Raw genomic sequence first — 27,770 nt, forward strand, 5'->3', positions numbered from 1 at the left:
CCCGGGGCGTGGCGGGCCGGGGCGTCCCCGGGGCGGGGGGGGGGCGTGGCGTCCCCGGGGCGGGGGGGGGGCGTGGCGTCCCCGGGGCGTGGCGGGCCGGGGCGTCCCCGGGGCGGGGGGGGGGCGTGGCGTCCCCGGGGCGGGGGGGGGGGCGTGGCGTCCCCGGGGCGTGGCGGGCCGGGGCGTCCCCGGGGCGGGGGGGGGGCGTGGCGTCCCCGGGGCGGGGGGGGCGTGGCGTCCCCGGGGCGGGGGGGGGGCGTGGCGTCCCCGGGGCGGGGGGGGCGTGGCGTCCCCGGGGCGGGGGGGGGCGTGGCGTCCCCGCCGCAGCTGCGGGGAGCGGGGCCGTTCCGGGGGCAGCCGCGGGGAGCGGAGCCGTGGCGCTCGCGGAGGGGCTGCTGGGCTGTGCTCGCCCCGCGCGGCGGCGGGGCTTCGGTGGGGTGCGTTGTGCTCCGGGGGTCGCGTCTGGTTTGGCGCGTGCTGCGGTGGCGTGCGGTAGGGCGGCGGGCCTCCCGGAGCGCGGCCGGTGCTTGGGATCCACGTGGCATAAAAGGGTTTCAATGAAAGCCCCCAAACGCGGAGACGACAGCGTTCTCGTCAATATAGGAACGGGGGGAAGCAGAGTTGGTTTTCGGTAGAGATGCTCCGTACAAAAACACTCGTGGGGAAGCCCCGTGCTCTCAGGATGCATGGATATATGGGACAGCCATCGTGCGGCGCTTCTCAGGGGCTGGAAGTCTTCCAGGAGCAAAAAATCTCAAAAGACGTCAGCAAATTCTGATGCACCTTTATTACAGGATAGAAACGTGCATAGAGAGTAAATTATAAACCTTTTCAAAATGACATGCTACTCAGGGTGAAGCATACCCAGTACTATTAAAAATGTAATATTGAGGACAGTAAAAAGTAGGAAAGCTGTGTTGTAGAAAGAAGTCCACTGATCTCCGAGCGTTTTGGAGAGTGTTCACTTGAAATTGGGCCTGAAAATGGAAGAAAAAGTAGTCTTCGTACCAGAATTCTACTCATAAGAATACACTTTCTCTAAGTAATACGAGCGATGTGAAGACTGGTGGAAAACAACTTGCAAATATGCTGATAGTAAAGGAATGTGAATTAATATGATTTTTTTAAAATCCATTTATTAGGGAGAACATTTTAAAGGTGGGGGTCTGGTAGTAAAACCTATAAAAGGTTCAAATGGCAATGGTTAAGTAATTTGCAACATCGTGAAACTTTTAAGTCGCTTAAAATTGATGGACATTTTTGTATACAAGTTTTTTCTGTTTCTTTATTCTTGAGACGGAAGGAAGTATCATCACAAATGTTTGAAAAAAAGCATTACCTTAATTTTTTTTAATCACTGCTTTTCTTGTGGATTAAATCTTTGTTGGATTGCTCTTGACAATGACACCTCCTTTGAAAAAAATCTTTGTTTGAACAACTGTTTGACCAAGAGGATTGTTTCAAAATGCATCCTTGTTTCACATTGGCCACTTCAGAACTACTCGGGCTCAAACACCTAGTCCACTTAAAATATACCCAACTGTTTCCTGTGTTCCTATAATTAAAATAATTTAGATTGATTAGCATTTAGGAATCTTTGCAGTTGCCTGCTTTTTAAGATTAGGTTTTTTATTTGTTTACTTGTTTGTTGCCCACCTTTAAATGTAGGTGAAGTTGCAACCCAGATCTAATTCTTCATGATGAGCAAAATTATGAGTGTTACAAAAAGATGCTGTAAAATACATGAACCGTACCTGAGTTCTGAAATGAAATTTGAAAATTCTGTGCTTGCTCTATTTGGAACTGCTTCCTTGTAACAAAGTTCCTAAACAGGAAATTATATTTCCTTTCTCAAAAATTATTAAATGAAAACCATTCTATGATGTTGTGCTGCTTTACAGTAATGCTTGCCATGTGAACATGAAAAAATGGGTGTAGTCTTTTTTTTATTTGGTATCTGTCTGCTTACAGATGGGGCTTATGTCAATCACATGACTAATTTTTTTTTCTCTTCATCACAAAAAGACCAAACCTAAATACTCATTTTTTTTGCCTGATTTTTCCTGATAAAACTTTGTGTTTACATTAACTGAAAAAAAAATATTCCAAGTGTCATTGGCTGAATAAATAAATTCAACAGGATACTCCACACTCTTTGCCCAATGCTCCCTCCACAAGAAAAACTGGAAAAAGTTCATAACCTTCAAATTGGATATATCGCATAGTTGAATTGATAAAGATGATTCAAGGGAATATTAATCAGTTCAGCCTTTATATAAACTCCTTTTAAAAATGAGGGTTTTCTCTGCCTCTTGTAAACAATATATTGCAAGCATATGTGAAATCTATTTTTTTTTAGCAAGGGGTATTTTGGGGTTTACTGTATATATATAGCAGGCATACCAGATATATGGTATCTGGAAATAATGGAAAGTTCCTTGACATATTTCGCAAGATCAAGTGTGGCAAAAGAGTTGTGTATTAGTCATTGCTTTCCAGGTTGCAGATACTCAAAGAATATTTTCAGCTTGCAAATAAAAACCAGTGTCTTAGGGGCTGAATGCACTAGCTGTCAAAGAGCCTGTAACAACAGTAAATAATTTAATGATAAGGAAGAAGAAACAGGTATAATGACAGTGCAATAAGAATTTGTACAGATATGTCTAGAGTACTGTAGATGAAACAAAGCAAACCACCTTTTTTTTTTTTTTTTTGTACAAGTGCTATCAAGTTCAAAAGACAAAAGGACTTGAGTATAAAGTCCTGAAGTTTGCTTTCAAAAGACTATGGAAATGATGAACTGTTGTTTTCTCAGATGATCTGTTTTTAAACAAACAGATGCCTCACAACAGACAGACCCCTTTTGTTATTTGTATATTCAGTTCTATATTCTAATAGGTATGTTTAATTTAAAAAATTAGTCTCATTTGCTCAAAGTATGTAACATTTCTGAGCAGCAGATATACATAAAATATTAAGTGTGTTACATAAAACAACAACGCAGTGTTTATGGGTTTTTTTGTACACAGCTGCTTCCAGTATTTTGCATTGACATTCAAGACTAATGTTAGTCATAATTACTTTAATTTAGAGCTTGGGCCATAGGTGGTCACCCATATCCATTGACAATGCTGTATTTTCCAACAGAGGACAATTGGCCTTTGCAAAGTCTTCAGGGCAGAGGTAGCATCTTGCTTTTATAGATAATAGATATATGTGCATGGATTACAAAAATACTGAAATTACAGATGCTAAGAAGGAGGTCCACAGGATTCTGTTGAATTTCGGAAGTTAGTTTGAGAGAACAACATTGACATACTCGGAAAAAAAGTCAACTGTATATTAAGGTCAAGCTAGATAGATGTACCTATACAGAAAAAAATGGAGCAGCTGTTTACTTTTGTTGAAGATATCAAAATACTCGTTTCACTTTAAGAGTTTGTTGGGGTTTTTTTCTTGAGAATGGGGTTTAAGCAGAATTTAGACGTGTAAACCCAAGATCTTTCTATTACTCCCCAAGCACCTAAAACTTGTATTTTCAAACTTCCATCTGCAAAATTGGCAGATAACTAATTATCACTGAAGTCTACAGTAAAAACCCAAAGCCATGCCTGTTGTCCTGTATGTGATCTATTAATAGCTCAGATTGTTTCACTTAGAAATCTAATTCTCCTGTTGCCATGATTTCCAATGGGAAGGCTGTATAGCTCCTATAGAGGTGAGATTCAACCTCCTAGCTGAAAACAAAATTGAGATTTCAGTTCTCAGCGCCAAGGTACCAAGGTCAATCCCAAATCGTGTGAACATGAATGAAGAAGATCAGTGAGCACTACTGTTAGTATAATGCAATTCTGTGTTATATGAATAACTCATAGTTTAGCAAGAACATGTCTATGGGATGCTGATTCAATCTGGAATGAGTTCTACAGGGTTTACTTACTGCTGGAAGTTGGCCATATGCTTTTCTAAGTCTAAAGTACAATTCTTCAATTTTGCCATTACGGGTAAAAGCATATATCCCGAAATAGATTAAAAAAAAAAAACAAAACACCACACAAAAAAAAAATCCCACATAAAAACAACAGCAAAAAATCAATTGGTAGATACCAAAACTGAAGAAAATATTGCCTAATATACTTTTGCCCAAAATGCTTGTAATTCTCTAACTAATTTTTTCCTATTTTCAGGCTGAGATGCTGAAAGGATTGCAAAGCACACAGTGAAGCAGCAGCAGCACATGGTATTTTGGGATTCTGACTTCCTCAGCTCAGGAGAGTTAAGGATCTTTGCAAGGCAAACCTTTCCACCTGCAAGACTCTAAAGGAGTTACATGGAATGACAAAATGCATCAGTGTTCATTGCATACAGCTTTGTATGGGAAACCAGACCTTGATTACTGACTGACATACATATTATTCTCTTCTAAAAAGACTTTATTAGTAGTGTCTGTGAGGACATGTTGGAATGTTTGGTCTTTTTAATGTAAGTTTACAAATAAGAACTTTCTATGCATAGTTTCATTTGGATTAATTTTTTAATCATTTTATCTGAAGCAGCTTTACCATGCTTTTAAAAATTCATGAAAACAGACAACAAAGACATTTGGTGTAATACAAGAGATCATATTTTGCAGGTCTGAAATATTTTTGTACTTGGTACTTTATGGTAAGGGATGCTAGCAACTGAGGTCTTGCTACAAAAAGAACCCATCAGACACCATGAAAAAATACTGTGTTTTTACCTGATTTTATGCATGTTGGTGCTTGCCAGCAGTTGTCATCTTCTTTGCTAAACTAATTACAGTGCACTAACTTGAAAATTACTCCAAAGTTTTCAGAAGTACAATTAGAAACCTTTCTGTGATCAGTTCTGCTTGTGACTATAGGGGAATACCATTCAGAAGAAAATAGATGGGGAAACCCAGCAGTAGAAGTCAAATGGGCAATACAAAATCCGTGACATACTTCTGTAATTACATGTTACTTGTGTGGGGTTTTGGCCTCTTCTTATTCTTTTTTTTTTTCCCCAAGTTGGAGTTTTTGAAGAAGTAGTCTTAGAAATACTGTCTCCTACCTTGTACATGAAGACAGGTATATATACATGCTGCTTTCCGCTTTCACAGTTTTCGGTTTTATATTTTATTAAGTGAGCTCTAAACTGGCATGCTGCTGTCTGTCAAGCAAAAAGGCAGTTCCCGCACGCTGTGATCCTTTTCTAAATGACTGAGAAAAATATGTAGGTTGTGGCTTTGGTGCAGTGGGTGGTTTTTTTCAGTCCCCTCAACAGAAAATGGAGCATGTGTGAATCAAATCAATATAACCTGTACAAACTGTCACTATTTTTCATGATGCACCAGTCTAAACAATTAAAATAACAAGCCTTCACAAAAAGAAAAGTCACCTTTAAAAACCTGCTTCATGGTTTTTCTGAACAAGCTTAGTTTGCACATTTGAAAATGCATGAAGATTAAAATGAATAAATATATTGTCTAAGTATTTGACAAAAATACTATTTAAAGAAATTGCAATATGAGGTAGCTAATTTTTTTCATTTTTAAACAAAGAACAGCTCATGTCCCCTAATTGGAAAATACACACAGATTTTTTTTTAGAATACTGTCAGTATAATTGGTTTGTCAGAGTAAGCCAGTAATACTTCCTACTGACTGTTGCCCAGACCAAGAACACTGGTACTGGCTCAATTAATTAACTAAAGCTCCCTGAACAATTTGTGTCTTTCATTCCTTTTTTCATTTCCAGTTTCCACATTTGAAAAAAAGGAGAGGAAAGGGAGGTCTGCAGAAACCAAATCATGATACTAAGTGCAAAATGCCAGCATTTTTATGAGACAAAAATTGGAGAAACATACATATGGAGGTAGCCCCATCTTCTCCACCCATAGTATCAAATATATATTTCCTTTATTGATTGCTTGAATATTCAGTTTTCTTTCAGCTTGCAGAGAAGGTTTAGCATTAAGAGTTACTGCTCCAGGTCTTACATTTAATCTGCAAAAGACATATGCATTCTTCTTCTACTGTAAAGAAGAAAACAACTGGGTATTTTTTTCATAAGATAGCAGGAAAAAAAGGAGCTTTTTGCTTGTATAAAAGAGTGTGGTCACTGCTGCTGCTAAAACTGACTCCCTGTTAGTGTGAATGAATTCATTGCTATCAGTAGACTTCTGAAGTTACCTGAATGCAGCTGTGAAACAGCCTGTGAGCTGGATTGCCTGTCTAGGGAAAGCACTTGGGCTGTGAGCTACACAACAGCTTCTGACCTGCAACATCAGGCTGTTTTTTTCCCAGGGAAAATTTCTGCTAGTAGGGTTTGTTGACACAGGTCTCAGTTGAGAAGCATGCAGTTGGTGGCAAGGCTACCAGCTTCTCCTTTGAAATGCTGTGACCTCCTCTTGAGTGAGGAAGATCATGAATCTGCCTGACCACCTGAGAGTAATAAGGCAGATGAAAGACCAACAGTGAGAAGCAAAACGGCTGTATGGAGTTGCCAAGAGAAGTGATCAAGATGAAGTGGTGAGTTGCAGCATTCTGCCTAGTGAGTCTGACATGTCTGCATCCATCACATTGGCTAGGATATGTGATAAACACCAGCGCACCCACCAAGGAGCACAGAGATAGCACCCTCATCAGCTGTGTTGATGGCAAACCTGCAAGCCTGGCTCCAACTAAGGAGCGGTGTCTTTTGTAGTCAGATGTATTTGGTGATGTAGTGTGCCATTAAGGTCAAGGCATCAAGAGAAGCAGCCTTCAGCTGAGTTGAAAGAATGACACATCCCAAAGACCTCTCAGAGTATGCAAGCTCCACCATAAAAATTGTAATTTACTGTCAAAAATCAAGAAACTAAGTGACTTTTGCTACAGCACTGAAATTCATGAGTCCCCTTTACTGTTCTATAAATGAAAAAGTGGCATTTTACTCTAATGAGTCAACAGATCAGCCTCAAGATCTTTTTTAGTTCATTAATCAAAAGACCTAGATCCATTCATTTGGCAGAAATCCCTCTCAGCTGATGTTCATTAAGTCTACCTAATGAACAAGCCTTTGGAGGTGCTTAAATGTGGCTGCTCTTGCAAACACTTGCTTGAAACAAGGAATGTATTTATGCCTGCTCTGCAGTTACTCTCCAGCTGACCAGCTTCTTGGGCTCCTACTTGTTGATGCTGGTTCTTGTCTTTTGTGTTTGGTTCTTGCCTCCTGACAAGATACAGCTCTCCATTTTTGCCTTGACCTTGCATCAGCCTTCCTCACTGAGGAAGACCAGTGCTACCGAAGCCCTTGCCTGTTACCCCTCTGCTGGCTGTGGTACTAGAATTGGCTTTGTGGATGGTGTAAACCTGTTTTTTTCTCTGAGTGCAGCTGGCAACCTACACTGGCTTCCACCAAGAAGTAGACTGTAAGTCTCAGCCACAGCATAAACTCTTTACTGTGGTACTTTTCTTAAACCTTCTTAATTCATACAGAAAGCTTTTGGTTAAAAAAATAGTATTTCTATAGAAGGGCTGAGCTGATCCATGAGATATGCTGAATCAAAATAGAGATCCTGTGCGGGTTTGTAACAGTAGGATTAAGTCTCTGAGCAGCAGCTCACTGCCTTACACCCACACACACACACCCCCAAGGAATAGCAAAGGAATACCAGAAACACAAAGAAGCCCATATTACAGTAAGCAGTAATGACATCCACTACCAAATTAAACAAGTAAATCAGAACATCCTCTGTGACAGAAGGAGGAAAAAAAAAAACAAAACAAAACAAAACCCACCACCCAAACAGTCAGAACAGGAACTGGATTCTTCCAAGCCATCTCCTCAAGCAGTGTAGAAAAAAGACAGAAGATAAATAAGATCAGTATAATGTTTAACTTTAATTAAAGAGACAAGAGACCTAGCAAGAATATTCCTAAAGAAAAGTGGTTGCATATTTTAACTTACATGTCTTTCATATATCTATCTCTTTATAGCTAATAGTTCCTCCATAATTCTGATGGATGAACTTTGTTAATTCTTGATTCAATTATTTTTTGAAGTTATGGATTTCTTTACTGAAGATCTCATGTAGAAAGCTACACATGCATTTAGATTATAAATTACTTGCCACCATTGTAAAATAGTATTTACCTATATTTAAATGTTTCCCAAATACCTACTTTTATTAGGATATGTAGCTGTTGCTGCTGTTTCAAGTACAAGAAAGCTCAAAAATATCACTAGTTCATTTCTTAGTTGATGCTAGAATAGTTTGCTTTTAACAAGTGTTTAACAAGCTTTAATGCCACAGTGAACTTCTAGCAGGCAAACAGCTAGCTGTGATTTCAATTCATTTGTGTCCGTCCCCCACCCTGGATTAATACCATCTACTTCTGCATTTCCTAGTCAAGTCAGTTGAATGTAATTTGGCATCTGATTAAAAAACAAAAAATTGTGTGTATTTCTCACATTACTGAGTATAAAAAAAAAAAAAAAGAGGCATTTTTTAACCTTGTTTCTTCTACACTTTTGCTTCTGCATAGGCTTTTAGCAGCCTCCATTGCTTTGAGCCAGAGTCAGTCTAATACAAAGCTGATTTGTGTATATTTTTCACTCACTGCTTTGCCTTGGTGGTAAATCCTAAGTCTTGTCTAACATCTTCCCTGTCTTCACTTTCCTCTCCCTGTCTTACTTTGCTATGGCACTTCTCTTGGGAGGTGTTGGGGTAACTCCCTTTGGCAGCGTGGTTTTCTCCACTATTGCTGAGAATTCTTGACCCTAAAATAACAGGGAAGACAGTGAAGTCCCCTTACTGTAGCCACCCAAATCCAATGTCAGATATATGCATTGGAACAAGAAGGAGTAAGCAGAGCAAAGCTGTTTCTGAATAATGTGGCTTTGGCAAGGCTCCCTGCAGTGTAAGACCCTGCTGAATGGTAAACTTTCTGACTGCTGCTCAATGGCACCTAATTTTCCACATTTTAAAGAGTTTACAGAGGGCCAACATGCCATTTTAAAGCTCCGGAGCTCTGAACATTTGAAGTCCCATAAAGAAAGCAGGGAGAACTAACTCTGGGGAGACAAGGTCATTTGGAAATTAGTTGCCCTGGATTAAATTCACACATGTGAATTCACCTGGCAGGAGTTATGTCTCAGTCTCAGTCCAACAGATATCAACAGCAAAGTTACGAGTAATTTTAATGATCCCAGGCTACTACCAAAGACACCTCAGTGATTTAGGGAGTGTTTGCAGGGCTAATGCTGAATGAAATTCTAAAGTATCGTTGTTATCGCCTGCTGTCATTGGTCATCTCCTCCTGCATTATTTGTGTGGTTTCGTTGATAAACTCTTCTTTGACGTGGCAATCTGATAATATCAGGATTTGCAGCTGTCTCTGCCCTTATTTTAAAATGACATGACCGTTGTCTGAAATTACTTTTGGCCTCAAATCTCATGGTCGTGGTCCCTCTCACTGGGTTCAAAGACTAAGGATTCCTGTTCTGCTTCAGTGACTGACCAAAATTAGTTTGACGGCTGGGGAAAAAGCTGTTCTGATTCAAAATGATCTTTGACATATGAACTGAGAAGGCTGTCATCTTGGAACGTAGGTTTGGGCAGGATCTGCACTCTAACTTACATAGGCACAACAGTTACATGGTCCAAGCACCAAGCAGCAAAGTTTCTTATTAGAGTACACACTAGTCACTATGGAATAATGGTAGCAAATTGCATTCTAAATGGATTTTGGAGGCAATAGCATCTGAATATATTAAGAAATTGAACTGCTCTTTTAAAAGACAATTTCCTTGTGGGTGTTTAAAATTAATCTATGGTGATTATCTTGTAGTCAGAAAAACTGAACAAAGAGCTTGTAATTTCAAGAGCATAAGTCACCCTCTTCAGTTTTAGAAGGGCTTTTCCTCATCCTTCTCCTTGCATGCATGGGCCTGAACGAGCCACAGGTGCCCTTGGTCCATCCATTCCTGAGAGTCTCATGGTGGGGTCCAGGCAGGCTCTGGAGTAAAGGGGAAGGCAGCTGGGTGGTGAAGAGCACAGAGACATCATCTCAGTGAACTTCCAGCTACTGATAAATACCACTTCTTCAGAAGATCATCTACATTCAGAAAGTGGCTGGTTCCCAGCTCTACCAGGTTTCCAGCCATATGGCAGCATACCAGTGTGGAAGGAGAATGCTGCTTGGGAGATGACTCACCCACAGCAATGCCAGAGTTTTGCAGAGCGCCAGAAGTGCTTCAGGTGGGTACTTGGCTTTAGACTGAGACAGTAAGCCCTTTTGAAACTCATGTTTAAGAGAGCTGGTGAGTATCTGTCTTGATACTCAAACTGGGGTTTAATGCCATGTGCCATCCAACCTTTGGTTAATACGGCAGAGAGGACACAAGTTCAAAGTATTCAGGACTTCACTAAGACCATTAAAATGGACAAAATGCAAATTAATGAACACTTACTGGCTGAAAAAAAAAAAAAAGGAAAGTCGCTGACACGCAATTTTTAAGCATTTATTTACCTGCTTTCCTTATTTTTGTCTGTTCTTTGAATTTAAATTGCATGTCTGATTTACTTTTATGTTTTCACAGAGGAAGTGAATTCCTTCCTACTAGAGCTAAACTTTCATAAAGTGCAAAGGGAAAAAGAAACTAAGCTAAGGGGTCACCCGTGTCTTCTATTTCTGTTTAAGAGAGATAGTGAATGTACCTCATGCAATGTGACCAGCAAGTAGGGTGATACACTTCTAAGGAGAAAATAGACTAATGCATATAGTGTTCTGCCACTTTTGCACAGGGATGTGGTGAAGTTGTTCAAGTGGATTTCTACTGTCCACTTGTGTGAGTAAAATGATGTTTCAGCTAGCTCCATGTTTAAAAATCAAGACCGTTGAAGGGGAATGTTAAATCTGAGAAATTTCAATAAAGTTGGTAACAAAAGAAAAAGACACAAGGGTGGAAGATGTTGTCTAAACAGACTAAATGTTGTGATAAAAATTCGCTCAGGACCAATACAGGAAGAAAGGAAGAGGTAACCAAGTTTCTAGGTGCTTGAGAATTTTATACTGAGGTTTTCCATCTATAGTTTTACCTTAAATGATTCCAAAGACTGGAAATACAATATTGAACCTACAGATAGGTAGACAAAGTGTGAATGTTGCCAGTGTTAACAAGGAACAATAAAATGCAATGGTGCTCTAAAATGCAACCTGATATTGTAAAAAACAGCTTGCTGCTACTGCATTTATACAACTAGGTACTAACATGCACACTCAGGAAATAACTTATATAGAGAAATATAGAAAATAACAGATAAAACAGGAGTAAGGAATTTAACCTGTTAGGTGAAATTCCTCAATACCATTTTATCTGTTGATTTTCATGTAGTTTACTATGGCAGTGAATATGAGTGTTTAACTTCATGTCAAGTTTTGTCTCCATCCCCTGCATTCCTTCATGAAGGACCTGCACACTTTAAAGGCTGTTATGAAATTATTTCTGGTCTTTAGATATGATCAAAAACTCTCTTTTGTATATCTCCTAATGCTAACTCCTCCCCTTCAAAGAAATGCTAGCATCTAATTTGAAACTTATAATGTGTAACAAGTTTACAGAAAGTCTTCACTTCAATGTTTCTGTGGTGGTTGCACAGAAAATAGTGAGGGAAAAAATAAACTGGGCATGAGGTTGTCCTGGTTTCAGCTGGGATAGAGTTAATTTTCTTCCTAGTAGCTGGTACGTGCTGTGTCTTGGATTTAGTATGAGAATAATGTTGATAACACACTGATGTTTTAGTTGTTGCTAAGTAGTGCTCACTCTAAATCAAGGACTTCTCAAGTTTTCCATGCTCTGACAGTGAGGAGGTGCACAAGAAGCTGGGAGGGAGCGGAGCCAGGACAGCTGACCTGAATGAACTGAATTCCATACCATAGAATATTGTGTTCAGTATATAATTTGGGGGGAGTTTGCTGGGGCTGCCGATCCTTGCTGGGGGACTGGCTGGGCATCGGTCAGCTGGTGGTGAGCAACTGTATTGTGCATCACTTGTGGGGTTTTTTTCCCTTTGGGTTTTATTCCTCTATTCTTCTCTCTCCTTTTTATTACAATTGTTGTTGTTGCTATTATTTTATTTTACTTCAGTTATTAAATTGCTTTTATTTAAACCCACGAGTTTTACCTTTTTCCCAGTTCTCCTCCCCATCCCACTGGGCAGGGGTGGGGAGCAATGAGTGAGCAGTTGTGGGGTACTTAGTTGCTGGCTGGGGTTAAACCATGACAGCGGTGATTGCTGTGTGTTGTATTGGTTTCTTGATCAGCTGTGTGCAGAAAGTTACCACTGTCCTGTGAAACACTTTCTCTCTATTAATTATTAGCTGCTTTGGAGGTCAGTATAATGAGCTTTTCTTATATCTTGTGCCTCACATTGCATCTGCTTGGAAGGCATTAACAGACAAGTGTTCCATGGAAAAGAATATGGCTTAGAGAGCTTCCAGCAGAGAAAACCTTTGTGAGCACCCCCTCACGATTTTTATCACACATTGTTCCTATGTTATTGGTGGAGAACATAAATCCTTGTAGCTGATCTCCCCTTCAGAATCCTCCAGGGCTTCCAGGTTTTTAGCTTGAATTTCTCTGTGTTTTCTCCAGGAGGCAGTCTGGCCATTCCCAATTAAAATAAAGATTTTCTCCCTTTTTCATAGGTAAATATATATTTATTTTTTTTTAATTATTTCTTGCACTTAACTGGCTAGTACACAACTCTGCCTCTGCTTAGAGTAAACTTCTTCCCTTTCCTTTTTTTTGTGGTTTCTTTCCATTTTTGCAGAGGAAAAATCAGGAATCCTCAGATAAGCAAAACTGAAGAACTGTGAGCACTTGGTGGCTGAACTGCCACAGGGCAGAAGAAAATGGGGGGCTGTCCTGGTTTCAGCTGGGACAGAGTTAATTTTCTTCTTAGCAGCTGGTGCAGGGCTCTGGCTTGGATTTGGCTTGAGAACAATGTTGACAGCACACTGATATTCTAGGTTGTTGCTGGGTGATGTTTATGCTAAATCAAGGACTTTTCAGTTCCTTGGGCCCTGCCAGCAAGAGGGCTGGGGGGACACGGGAAATTGGGAGGGGACACAGCCAGGAGAGGTGACCCCAACTGGCCAAAGGGATGTTCCATACCACATGACGTCATGCTCAGTATATAAACTGGGGGAAGGAGAAGGAAGGGGGGGACATTTGGCATTATGGCGTTTGTCTTCCCAAGTAACCGTTACGCGTGCTGGAGCCCTGCTGTCCTGGGGATGGCCGAGCACCTGCCTGCCCATGGGGAGCAGTGAGTGAATTCCTTGCTTTGCTTTGCTTGCGTGCAGCTTTTGCTTTCCCTATTAAATTGTTCTTACCTCAACCCCTGAGTTTTACATTCCTTTCCGATCCTCCTCCCCGTCCCTCTGGGTTTGGGGAAGTGAGCAAGTGGCTGCGTGGGGCTTGGTTGCCGGCCGGGGTTAAACCACGGCAGGGGCATATTCCAAGTGAGTATAAAATTGCTCTGTGATCCTTTGCTCAGCACAAGGAGTCTGCTGTAAACAAGTGTGTCCTTCCACTTAGAGGCCAAACTGATCCTGTACCTGAAATGCAGTGTAATAAATAAACAGACGTTCTCAAAGTGGCATTAAAAGCTCAAAATTCTCACATGTTGTTCAGTTAGCATTGAAGAAAAAAAGGGAAAAAACAGAGAAGACAAGCACCTGAAGATACTCCAGATTTATCTTGCAATTTGAACCAGACAGTTCAAGAAGTTGAACCACGCTATGACCAGTTCATATGCGTTCATCACCACCTTTAAAAACAATCCTTGCTTTATCTGCTTCTCTCAATACCAACGACTACCTCTGAAGATAAGTGACTTTAAACCCCCACCCCCCCCCAACTGATATGAATCCCCATGAGATCTACTATTTCTTGTCTACGTGTTTGGAGCTGGCACCACTAGAGCTGGAGGCTGCCTCACCACTCCAGCTAGGTTCGTGACCATTTCACTGATAGACTGAGAATCCCTAGAAGTGACAGATTCACGTACGCTCTCCTGGAAAGGAAAATAGAGTGTCCTTGCCATTCCATATGTAATGTAAAGTGAACACAGAGTATCGGTGGCCTCAGGTAGTAATTGAGGGAAGCTGCTCGCATTATACTGTTTGTGGGATGGATTTAGCCCATCAGAGCCTTCCGCAGTGAGGGGCTGGCTGGTCTGAGGTTCCTGGGGCACGGAAGGGTGACTGAGATACTCCTCATACAGGTTTCCTTTGAAGCTTGTTTTCAGGGATGAGCTAGCAGCACTGAGCACGACAGTATTGGAAACCCGTACCCAATTCTGATCCACTTGGTGGCTGGATCTGAGGCTTAGTGGCCTGCTTGTATTTGGAGATTTTATGATGGGAAAAGTCCTTAAGCCTTTTCTCTCTCAAGGAAGAGGGTATCTAAGAAGTGAGTCTTCTGGAAACTCAGCACAGCAGAAGACCAGACATAGGATTTACGTGTTTTTTTTCTGGAGCTGTTCATCCTGTCCTGAGAAAAGTGCTAAATTAATCTTAGCATTGTCTTTAAAGGGTGAATTTTCCTCCAATCCTGTCGTCAAAATGTCAAGCAAGCAAAAATGACAGTGTAAAGGAGATGGTACCCCAAGAAATACCTTCAGGTCCTTTACATGAAGTATATTGCAGTTCCTGTTGTGCTCCAGTGGATCCATGTAGTATCTGAACAGAGATTGTATTTACAGTCACAATTTACTGTGGGCAGTGGAACTCACTAGTTCCTAATTTGATGTATTCTGTACGCTTTATTATTCTCCACATAAAGCCAAAGCCTTCCATACTTCTCTCTGAAACACTAGTGCTTTTTGTGGATTTTTGCAACAATAGAATTGTGGGCTTAGCACTTTCATCCAGAAGATAGTGAATGTTTGAGCATGTCTATCTGCCTAGCAAGTAGTTGTTGTACCCTCTCCCATCCCTCACTTTAGGTTTAGAAGTTGCTATGAATTCAATATTTTATGGGCAGAAGAGACACACCTACCACGCACAAATAATAAGGAAACATTCCCTGCAAGACAGGTTTTATTTTAAAGTTCTTGGGTTATTCAGATAAGCTGCGTCAAACAAAAGAAGTTAAACGGAAGGGAAAGATTTCACATCAGCAGAGAACAAGCCTCAAAGCAGCTGTGAGTCATTGCTTACGGAAGGTGTAAAGGGAAAGTCCGCTCCAGCCAGGAGGCTGCTGCATTGCTGGTCCACCCATGCGCCTCGCCCAGTTCTTCGCTTCGGGTGTATGTATTTTATGTGAATATATATGCAGACAATCTCTAAAGGTAAGATCCCCATTATTTCATGCACCTGATCTTCCTAGCACATTCTGAAACAAATGTCCAAAGCCTGTACAGGTAGAACAACTTGATGGTAACTCATGAAAGGAAGAAGTTGCAGGATGTTTCTGCCATTTGTTTTCTGGTAACATCTGCAAATATTTGGCACTGCCAGACTCGGATGCTGTTACCATCTGGTCATCCATTCTTAAATCTTAACCCCCTGCCTCTTGGTGAACACCAGCTCACAACAAGGAGTTCAGTCTGGTCAGAGAGACGCCCTCACCTCTTGTCTACAGTTTTCATTGCTGACAAATCGCTCTGGAGCAAGACTTGCAAGGTCCTGTAGAAAGACCTGGAAAACTTTATCTGTACACTTGTAGAGAAGCTTTTCCAGTTAAAAGATTTTTATTCCTTTCTTAAATCTCCTGGGTTAATGTGAGGACTCTGCTTGTAATTTGAGATTGATTCATTAGACTGAGCCTGAACAGTGTAGCGCTCCAGTAGCCTGTCAACACTCGAAATGCAGAGAGTGCAAAGACTTAAAAGATGCTGGTAATTCTGTAGCATTGGAGCAAATCCTTTCCATCTCTTTTCAGGGCAGAATTTACATGCCTAGGATGAGTGGTACAGTAACAGTGGGCTGCTGCTTCTCTTTGCCTTTGGGAAAACTAGTCATCTGGGGTGATGCTCCATTCTGGCAATAGATAACTGATCTGGTGTTGTTTTTACATTCTTCTTCTGTTTCTTTGTCTGGATTCTTCATTTGTCTCTCTAGACTTTTAGGGTATTTGTTTTTTGATGACCGCTGCTAGACCATTTTTCTATCTTAGGCTTATTTGTATCTTTATTGGAATCAGTCAATCATAAAAATCCAAACACAAGCCTACGGTGTGACCCCCTTTTTTAGATCACAGAAAAAGCTAAACCGCGTTTATGGTCCTGATTTGCCCTGTCACACCCAGGACATGCAAATCTTGCTTCTGTTTAGCTGACCTTAATTTACCCGGTCCAAAGTTCTGCAGTCATTTATATGCAACATTCTATGGTAACACACATCATCTGGAGACATAAAACGTACCAAGTACATAAGCTAGCTGCGTATGTACTGCTGTCATGCTTAAAAATAGCCATAATCCTTAGGACCCAGTAAATTCCCTCAGTCCCCAATGGTTTGCAGCAGAACATGTGCAGAGAGAAGCAGCCATAGGCTTTGTGGGATCCCAGACCTAAAATGCTGTCACTATCTGGTGCTTCCCTGCCCATCTTATCAGCCTCTGACAGCACTGGCTGGCTGCATCTCAGACCAACCTTGCAGTTAGAGACAGGTTTGCCTTGGAGTGTGGAAAACGCTCGTCTACATTTCAGCTAAAAACCAGGATGCTTCTGTTGGGCGTGAAGACAGAGAAATCCAAGGCAGAAATGGAATTTTTCTATTATTTTCTCCTTATACAGTGCTCACGCAAGACTGATTCAAATGCTAAGCCCTGCGTAGTACTTGGAATACAAGAAGGAGGAGTTCATAATCACATCATGGGAGAGATGAAAAGACTGAAGATGAACCTTACAATGAGTGGTATCTGTTCAGTTTAACCAAGGAGAAGTTAGGGGTGATTTGATCACATTCTGTTAAGAAAATCCGTGCTTGCTGTTTGGCCTTCCAGTCTAACAGAAAAAGGTGTATCAGGGTTCAGTGACTGGTAGATGTAGTCATACAGCTGAAAAATGTCATATGCTCTTAAAAGTATAGATAATTCAGCAGTGGGTTAGCTTACTCAATGATTTTAAGATTAAATTTAATACCTTTTCTGAAAAACATGTTGTCCTTTGAACTAGAATAAAATTATGCAAGTCCAGCCCAATGTCCATACTTAACCTTTAAGTCTCACTGTTCAAACACCAATGAATTTAAGCACACTGAGACTCAAATGCTGGGAAAAGAACAGGTTGAACAGTTGGTAAACTCTGAACTAGGTGCTTTCCTGTCTGGCAAAAGAGGCATTTCCAGATAGAAACCTCATTTTTCACTTGCATTTTATAATACTGACATAATCCTGTCGCATCCTACCTTTTCTTAGTTCAGGTCTGCAGAAGGAGCTTGAGCGGCATTTGCTGTCTTGATGCATGCCTTCCTCAGGCAACAGGCCTGAAATTAATGTCAGGGATTCCCATCTGGTTGCAGGTTCTGGGATTGCAGTTCTCATCTGATCCCCGTCAGAAGAGCTCACCCAGGCAAGCCAGGTGCTATGTTCAGCAGGGGTACATCAAGAGACTAGGCACTACTAAATCTGGACATGTACCACCTAGGAGATGATGGCATATATATGGAATGTGTGCTGGACCTGAGATATGGGACCACATTCTTCTTTCCCATTCAAGAACTCCTATTTTTCTAATAAAAAGTCTCCAAATTACTTTGCATTACTGTTCTAAACTGCCAAAAATGGTGAAATATTAACCTACTAATGTAACTCCATAATCTAAACAATCCTACTGCTATCAAAGTATCAGTTGCTTAGTTTTCTTTAAGAGTATCAAGCAGGTTGAACAGCTGAGATCCCAATTTCCAGCAAATAACCCACCTTCTCTTAAGACCCAGTACAACTTCCATGCACAGAGAGACTAGATGCCAGTTAAACTGTGTTTTAGACCACAGCTTTAAATTCAAAATATCTGTGATGACCTGGTGCACATCAATCAGCCCAGGATGAGAGATGAGACTGACAGTGTCAAGTCCTAGCTCTATGTAGCTTTTGTTAGTAAAAAAAATAAATACAAAATAGGACTCCCAGGTCATATGCCAAGACTGAAATACAGCACCAGGAATCTTGCACCTTGCAGACAGAGATCAGAGAAATATTTGGGATTCTCTCTGCTGTTTGTGCCCTTGATATAAGCTGAGGCCAGAGGGTAGCCACTGCACTCCTCTTTCCAATCGGCCTCCTCAAAACTGAAAAGAAAAAAAAACCAAACCAAAACCCAAAGAGGTCAGCTGTCTTAACTGAATTTGTAAGAGCAGGAGGCAAAGTGGCTCCACTTGAGGGCTGCAGATTTTAATGCTTGGCAAGAAACTGGGAATTTATAATTGCTAGCAGCATCTCAGAGGAATCATTTGCTTTGTTACTAAATTACATGCATCTAGGGCACTAAAATTATCTACAACTATGGTGGTTTTTTTTCAACAGCTTCAAAAATATAGTTGTCATGAAACTTCCCTGTTAATATCCATGTATTTTTCTATGAATATTTCACATTTAGGGGTCACAAAGGTACAGTCAACATACTGATATTCGTTTACGTAATAGTGAGTCTCTGTGACGTGAGTATGCATGGATTACCATTGAGTTTTGACCAAGTTGACCAGAATAATCTTCAGTTTAGGACAGATACTAGCCTGGCAGCTAGGCAGACTTCCCAGCATCCCAAAGTACTCATCACCTTGGAAAAGGTGCTGCTTAGAACATAGCCTCTCAGATGCCAAACAGAGCCACCCCTACACACAGACATTTTGGAAGGGACCTGGGAGCTAACAATGAAGGCAGAGATCATAAAGAACCTAAGAAGTGATTATTTAAAGTCATCAGGATGCCAATAAATAATGTGTGAATTTGTGTTACGTGCTCTTGTACAAGGAATTTGACCACAGTTTCCTGAGCTTATCGCTCACTGTGAGAAACGGTGTCAGGCAGCGGGAGGGCATTGGGACTGCAAGGGACGGGACAGAAAAGGATGCTCATTGGTCAGATGAGAATAAAGCAGTGATCTCTCATCCCCCAGCACTCTTCAATAAAGCAAGCCATAAAGAAGGCTGGGCATGCAGGATCAAATATCAAGTATTTTCATATTTACTGAACAATATTAGGCAACCACATTATCACTGTATCGTGGCATTTGTGCTGCTTCCTTTACCCCTTGCTCTGCATGACTCAAGCCTAATTCCACCCCATGCTCCCCCAGGCTTGCTGTGCACCTCTATTCTAGTCATTGTGTTTCCAAAGAGAGGTGAAATAGAAGTGACTTTGTTTTTCCTTTACATACCTTCACAGCTGGTAGCATCCCTCCCTCTTCCCAGCAAATTTCCAGAGCAGAGCTGCCACATGTATGGAGTTAGTAGGAATTTCAGGACTATGGTATGAAGAGATTTTAGTGATACCTTCTCCCACAGAATTCTATCTATCCTCCTTTAAGCAAAGAAAAAAAAAAAAAGTACATTTTGCCTACTATGTGACGCATCTTGATCTACTTGATATTGCCTAGGTGGCAAAGAAAAGAACAGAGAATACTCATCAAAATTGGTATTTCATGCACTTAATCGTGCTGGAGTTTGATTCAGGTTTATGTCTTTTTTTAAAAAAGGGCAATAAAATATCCACCAATAAATAGGCTGGTGGCTTTCCACACAAAGGGTGTTCTTTTCTTCTTATTAAAATCATGTTCCTTCCTTTCTTCACCTCTCCTTGCATTTTCAAAGTCCTGGGCTACCAGCAGCTGTAACTCACACAGCTATAATTTGATTCCTGAATGTATAATATTTATTCTGTGCAGTACTCTGTATCCTTAGATTAATTACACTTGGGGGACTAAATGTTACAACCAGCTTTTCTGACTAATGCTGCTGTGAAGTCCCTTAATTAAGCTGCAGTTTGAAAAAATGTCTTTGATCCCTTTTTCAAATACCTCTGTACTAACATTTCTACTGTTTTGAACTGTCACACCTTTTTTTTTTTTTTTTTTTTTCCTTTCCTTTAAGTAATTCAAAGAGCACTTCGATGTAGAAACATTTCTGGAACTGCCCAGAAGAGAACTAAAACTTTGTGCAGTTTACATGGTTTTTTTTAAATAGCCAGCATGATCTGCTTACATCTTTTGTCCAATACCCATGGATGCCTTGTGCTACTAAACCAGGTAGAGCATCACATGGTGGTTACTGCACAGTTTTGCTTGTGTGCACATGATTTTGGTGGAACTCTAAGGAATGTCTCATTCCAGATACTTACATCTGCAGCTTTCTCGAGTTATGCTCACATCAAATGCTGTGGCACCTGTAAGATGTGAAGCAGTTCACCTTGTGGGGTATGCTCAGGGTCTAAACTTTGACTCCCACTTTTCTCCTTATTTAGATAATATATTGTCATCTAGATGTCCATCACTGAGGACACACAAGCTCCCATGCTCAAAGCTAACTTGAGAAGACTAATGAGGAAGTTCAGCAACATTTCCCTGAATATACCTTTGGTGACCTTGAAGACAGATATACGGTCCGATTTGATCAGCCACACTCCCTGATGAGATGGGCTTTTCATGGCCTGTTAAACAAGAGCAAGTGGTTTCACTCATGTATCATTCAAAACTTCAACCGAAGGTGGCTGAAGTGTTTCTCGGCCGTATCGCCCTTGCTGCTGCAGCAACAGAAGCACCATAAATGCCAGTCAGATGTGAGGACATGACCCACAAAAAGAGAGGAAGACTTAAGTGAAGACATCAATAAAGGAAAGGTAAGAAACACCTCTGTACTTCTGGAGAACACTCACAGCACCAAGTCCTCTACTTTGAAAGGGTAGCCGAGAGATGCTTCAATTACAGCAGGCATGATCTATTCATATATCATGTTTTAGGCAGCGGGACAAGAACCGCTGCAAGTACACCTTCTGTGGATACCACACTGGAAAATTTTCCCATCTCCAGTCATAGTCATAGACTGGCGGTTCACACGTAGTTAGAAGGTATCCATGGACTTGCTAAGTTTTCCTCCATGAATTTGCTAACTTTTAGCCACATCTCTTCCATACCTTCTTCCTCACACTGCTGCCATCCTGGTTTTTCTTCACCATTAGGTCATCACTTGAGCTCCCACGTATCTCCTGTGTTAGGTCCAAATCATTCCAGGACTGATTTTAAACCCTTACCTTCTGAGCCTCTTCCTCCAGACCCATTTGCTCTGTTCTGATCTATGTCTTGTAGAAATACAGGGGGGGGGGTGTGGGGTGTGGTGTGTGACAGCACACTGAAGAAACAAAAAGGGAAGACAAAAACCCCACAGACTTACTTTTTCCTTGTTTTCCCTTCCAGTAGCATGGCTCAAAGTTGTATCAAGCTGAATAGACTTTTATAAAATTAACATGTCACTTGCCAAGAGTTGTACAGCTTAACCCAAACCAACACTGGGGCAGGTACACCCTTGAAGGGGGAGACTGGCACCTGTGAGAGACTGGTACTGAGGCAAAGGAGTGAGAAATGGGGAGGGGCAGAGGGAAATCACCGCATCCCACCCGCACACACGCATCCCCAACCCCATGCTGCTCGCTGCTGGGACTCAGTGTGACCTGCGGTGATAACAAGGAAGGGGAGAAAAGCCTGGAGTGAAGCTGAGCCTGGGAAAGGAGGGTTGTTTTTTCCCCCTGTGTTCTAACATTTGTCTTGTTTTGTTTCCCAACACCCAAATCTGTAATTAAATACTTATACTAATTGCCAATAAATTGTGAAATTCCCCACGACGACTCTGTTTTGCCCCTGACAGTGTGTGGTAAGTGATTTCCCTGTTTTTATCTTAGCCAAAAAGCTTTCTTTTCTCCTGTTCTTCCCATTTTCTCCCTAGCCCGGTGGTGTGGGAGGGAGACAGCGAACAGCTGTGGGTGCCTGGCTGTTGGCCAGGGCACCGTCAGCAACTCACCACTATCATCTGGGCAAGCATGACAATCAAAGAATTGCCAGGAGAATTGAGCTTATTGAACTACATCTCCTGATGCTTGGAAGCCATCTACCGGATAGGTAAAAAGAACAGAAAATCCTTCACAGCTAAATATCGTATTTGGCATCTGAAACTCAAAGGCTGATCATTTCCAACATGTGTAAGACGCAGTGTATCACAATCCTGAAAATTACTACCATGGAGAAAACACTCAGCTTAACAAGAGAACTTGGCTTTAAGAACTGCCATGATTTAACCCTGGCCAGCAACCAAGCCCCACGCAGCCACTTGCTCACTTCCCCTCACCCAGAGGGATGGGGAGGAGGATCGGAAAGGAATGTAAAACTCAGGGGTTGAGGTAAGAACAATTTAATAGGGAAAGCAAAAGCTGTGCACGCAAGCAAAGCAAAGCAAGGAATTCACTCACCACTCCCCATGGGCAGGCAGGTGCTCGGCCATCCCCAGGACAGCAGGGCTCCATCATGTGTAACGGTTACTTGGGAAGACAAATGCCATAATGCCAAATGTCCCCACCTTCCTTCTCTTTCCCCCAGTTTATATACTCAGCATGACGTCATGTGGTATGGAACATCCCTTTGGCCAGTTGGGGTCACCTCTCCTGGCTGTGTCCCCTCCCAATTTCCCATGTCCGCCAGCCCTCTTGCTGGCAGGGCCCAAGGAACTAAAAAGTCCTTTATTCAGTATAAACGTCACCCAGCAACAACCTAGAACATCAGTGTGCTGTCAACGTTGTTCTCACATCATAACCAAAACACAGCACTGCACTAACCATCAAGAAGAAAATTGACTCCATCCCAGCTGAAACCAGGACAAGGACACAGGGAGCTGCTAGCTCCTCTGGGCTACAGACTTCAGAAGCTGCTGCACACAGACTTGCACAAGTGGATTCAACTTGACTGTCTCCACATTTCAATGAAGCGTTGATTTATCACCAAACGCTTCACTAAAGAGGAAGATGTTTTGGTTAAATGCCCTCCCCGTCCAAAGCATTAACCTTTCAATTATGCAAAATTGGGATGTGCTGGATGAAGAAAACATCCAGGACCCAGCCTATTTCTTTCATGTTTTCCATTTTTCCCTCCCACCAGCACTGGCCAGCATGCACAACCCTGTGCCAGGAGTCGCAGCAATGCCCCAGCCACCCTCCTCACCTACCAGCCCCGGCTGACACAGAGCTCTGCGGTTCATGAAGAGAGATGCAAATCAGCCAAGCCCCAGGGAGGCAAGTTTTCTGCATTCATCTCCTGTCTCCACTAGGTACATCACCTCCTGGTCTCTGGGGTGCGTGGATTTCCTTGGAAATTTTCTGACAAATCTCTTAAGCAAACCTCTGCAAAGCTGCCTGCTCCATCCCTGGCCAAGCTGTCCAGGGTTGGACTGACACCGTGCAGGATGCTGTGAACGGGAACGAATGCTGCTTGGGGAGGCGGCAGCACCCCTCCAGCCCAGCTGCCATGCCAGGCCCCACTCCCAAATGATTTCAAGGGATCCTCAAATTGCTGAATCCTGCCCTCTCATGAAATCAAGTCCAAAATGAAAGTTTCTCTCCTGCCCGGGAGGCCTTCAAGCACCCCGAAATGCTCACAAATCAAGAGGGAAGGGCCAGGACTTCTGTGGCACCAAAACCCCAAGTTTACCTTTTCTTCAGAATCAGGAGCTTTGCAAAAAATGAAGACCCCAAAGAACACTAGTGCTGTAATGGCACTGACACAACAGGGTCACAGGTGGGACTGCTGAAGTGCAGAGGGACAGTGAAATCAAACGGCTGGCAAAAAAAACCTGTGCCGGTCATTTCAGTGCTTTGAAGAGAATGGACATATTTTTATTTTTCTGGACAACGAAACTAATGCACCTTCAACCTGAGTTTTAGGCAAGTTACAAACTGCATTTCAAAACTATATCCGAGACGTTAAACTCAATACTCTCAGACTAAGCAGGCAGACTTACCGGCAACAACCAACTACACTGGGTGATTGTTAATTTGCTTCAACTTAGTAGCCACAACCTAGACAAAAAGTAATTTCAGTATTAGAGTTGAAGAATCAAGATTGTCAGTATTTTTCTTTGGAGATAAAATGAAATATGGACCACGGTTCACACATTTTTTGAGACGCAATTTTTAAAAAAGATGACATTTTAAAAACATCTTTTTCCTCCATCATAACAAAACAGATTTCTTCAGCTGCTCTGTTGCATTCTTAACACACATTTTCAAGTGTGGGGAAAAATCAGCACCCACTTCTGAGGTTTCAGTATGGGGGGTTTTTTTGCTAAATTGGCAGCAATAAATAATAAACACACCCTGACTTGCAACTTTAGCTGCCTACAACACTGCAGTCAAAAAAATAATTGGCAACAACTGTGAACTTCTGGATTTGTATAGCAATCTTGCCTGTGCCACTGATTGGAAAAGATGCTGCAGCACCTGTCACTTCCATAGTACCAGTTAGTTCCAGATGCACTTTATTCAGAATGGTTTTCTTTTTTATGTATGTTTCTTTCACATGTATACACACACACACACATATATGTATATACATATATTTCTTTATTTGTACAAAAAATGTATTTTTGCTTTATACACATGTAAAATAAATTACCAGAGACCCTGATTAAAACTCAGCGCAGCCCCAGACCTGTCTCAGTGTTTCTTCAGATCCCATATAGAGCACACTCTGCATTTACCTCTAAGACCTGTGATTATCCTCACCTGAAGCTCCTCTTTCTTCACATCCAATTTCTGTTGCCGTCACGATTCCACTAGCACCTCTCACATCTGATAAGCCAACAGATCTGTTTCAACATGTCCTTTCTGAATTCTTGGGACACAATTAATCTCACCTAACTTCAAACATCTAGAGCAGAGATATATGCTGATCACTGCCAGTTCCCACTACAGTCAGTGAGCAGAACCAGACCCTTGCTGAGACCCACTCCTCTGGCTGACTACATGCCCTTGCCTTCCACTGACAAGGCAGAGCACCCAGGGGGACCTAGTTCAGATGCAAACATCCAAATTGGCGAGATAAATTCCACTGTCTGTGTTAGATCTTTATTAACCCCCTCCTATTAATATCCTCAAGATTACAAGAACGTACATTTTGACAATTTAATGCTTTCAGCTGTAATGCTTTTGTATTCCTATTCATAAATAATATGCAAACCATTAAAAAGCCCGCTATAAAAATACACCCTTTTTTTGTATTTCTGCTTGTACCAAAACAAGAATAAAATACAGACATGTTTATTGATAGCTGTAAATGTTACCGTTGATGCAAAAGAGAACAATACCATACTATCAGGCATTCTAACATTTCTCCATACAGAGCAGAAAAAAATCTAAAGTAGGCAAATTATTTCATTCAGTGGAAAAAAAAGGGGGGGTTAATAAATAAAGTATCTGATAAGCAGGTTTTGATGCGATGAAATTATTATAAGTATCAAGCCTTCTCAGTTCAAAGCTACAAATTATTGAACAAAACTGATCTCAGAAAAACTTTCAGGAAACAGAATTTACAATACAGAACTCAAGTGTTTGTGTTTATAAATATATATACATATACATACAAATAAGAGGACTGTAAGGGATAAAATTGCTTTCCTTTACACAAAGGAACTGAGCACTCTCCATGCACTCCAAGCATTACCATTTTGTTACCTCATGCAACTGCTTTAGCTCCTGCAGGCCCTGTTACCGGCTTGTATTTTCTCCTGCAGGAATTAAAAATCAAACCTACCTGCCCTCGTATCTCTCGAGTAAGGAAAGGAGAGGCTTGCTTTCTTAATATATCCCACTTTCTTCAATACAACTGTATGCCTATGCAATTGTAAGCTTTTAAAAAATATTTTGCTAGATCTGCTATATCATTTCAATATTTCTTCAAATTACGGTCCCTTATTTTTTAAATAATCAAAACACAACTGGTTCTTTTAGAAAACAGAACCAGGAAAAGTGTTCCACGCAGTAAGGTAAATCTCATTTAGTTGTCCTGGACAGACTTCCTCAAACATTGAGGTCTAAACTAAAGACAGAAATCTTAGGCAAGGAGATCAATATATGCTCAGAGGACAGCAGATGTATACACACTGCTGAATTCACATAATGCATAGAAAGCTAATATTTTCTGAAAATGCAGTGTTTGTGAATGTGTTCTGTGCATAGCTTTCTCAGATGAATCGCAAAGGAAATCTTGGCAGGTAATGCTGAAATCAGCCCTTAAAGGATTTACAAGTTGACAAAAACCATAGGCAGCTATGGGTCTAACTCTGTCGCATGTCACTGATTAATTAATACTGCCTTTTTTAGCTTTGAGAAAGCTTGCGTACTTTCATCAGTTACAAAGCAGATCTTCTGTTCATCTGGCACAGCAGTCTTGTGCCCGTGTGTGTTGGGGTATTTTCCCCCGTGTAACACTTCTTCACCTTCAGATAGCAGCGCTAAGAGCTGACATTTCACATCTGAAGTAAGTACAGCCTGCAGCTGCCTGCTCTGCCCATCCCTGCAGGGAGGCATTCCAGAAAGCCAAGGAGCCACATAAGACCTGAAGCAGTGACACAGAGGCCCCAGTTTACATCCCCCCATCCTAGGCAGCCCCAAGTCAATGCAACTTTAATAGCCTGGAGTATAAACTGCGGGGCCCTGGGAGTTGCTTCCTCTGTGATTCGTTCTCCCTAGCTAGAGACAGACAAGAGAAAGGCAGTAATTGCTTTAGGAACTGGAGTTTAAATGTCAGAGTAAACCCCTAGTCTAGCAATGGAAACCCCAGCATTACCTTTGTCATGCAGTCCAATCATTTTTATCTGACAGCTCTCAAATACAACATTTTTTTTTCCCCCAGACAGTACAGAAATATATTTTATGGCTTTTATGGCTGACTGATGGTGAATTGAGCTGCAATGGGAAAGCAAAATGTTTACGCAATAAACCCATAAATCATTTTGTAATCATTAACGAGCATTCTCAAAATCTTCCTGATGCCGATTAGAAACCTAATTCACTGGAACTGGTCACTCACTGTATTATACAAAGGAAAAAAAAGTCACAGGTCCTTCATGTTCTGAAAAGGGGGATGTGATAGTAGTGGTCATCCTCGGTCAGAAGAGAAATCTCATTCCATTCCCTTCGGTATTCATCTGGATAGTTTACTTGAAATTCCTCAGTATTAAACCTATGCAGTCTGTAAACTCTTATCTTTACTTCAAGTAAATATCCAAGAAGAAACAGATCAACCTAAAGATGAAAGAAGTCTGTAAGACATTTATTTCTAGACTTAGAAAACTAAACCAAGATAACCCAAGTTAAGGCAAGTCATCTGGCTTCAAAACAGCAGACAAGGAATAAAAGGGGCCCTTCTGTAAGTGGAGTAAGAAAATTAAAAGTTTGAGGGTATTCTCAATGTCCCAGCAGTCCTCCCACTGCTCTTTTGCATGTAGCGGATATTCTGGTTAATGCCTGACACGCTGGAAACATCCCTCCTCCACCTGACAGACTACATAACCTGCTCCCAAAGCCAGATCATGCAGGTCAGCGGGGAGCAGGAAAGGACTAGCTATTGTTAAAAGATTGATACACCTTGAACAATGGGAAGCCTGCCACCCTGCGATCACTTGCAACGTGAGGAAACATAATAGGTAAAAGGAAAAATATTTCCTTGTATGACATGTATACAAAACTTGAGAACTGGCGTCTTCATTGATGTTTCTTGCAAAGGATTGCTTAACC

The 27,770-nt window shown here is 41.5% G+C and overlaps 1 protein-coding gene across 8 annotated transcripts in view; it reads right to left on the minus strand.

Annotated features, from left to right (window-relative positions):
• Positions 1 to 466: 466 nt before the first annotated feature.
• Positions 467 to 27,770, minus strand: part of OTULINL (OTU deubiquitinase with linear linkage specificity like) — a 51,172-nt gene continuing 23,868 nt past the window's right edge. For 6 of the 8 annotated variants that reach the window (XM_055799194.1, XM_027784311.2, XM_005235793.4 and 3 more), the window contains one exon: positions 24,576 to 27,278. In XM_055799194.1, coding sequence (XP_055655169.1) covers positions 27,099 to 27,278 — 180 coding nt within the window. In that variant the 3' untranslated portion in view covers positions 24,576 to 27,098. Of the gene's footprint in view, positions 978 to 23,838; positions 24,054 to 24,575; positions 27,279 to 27,770 lie in introns of those variants that run through there. The other 2 variants (XM_055799190.1, XM_055799192.1) reach the window with 2 other exon arrangements.

This window comes from Falco peregrinus, chromosome 3, assembly GCF_023634155.1.
Source record: "Falco peregrinus isolate bFalPer1 chromosome 3, bFalPer1.pri, whole genome shotgun sequence".
Classification (NCBI taxonomy): domain Eukaryota; kingdom Metazoa; phylum Chordata; class Aves; order Falconiformes; family Falconidae; genus Falco; species Falco peregrinus.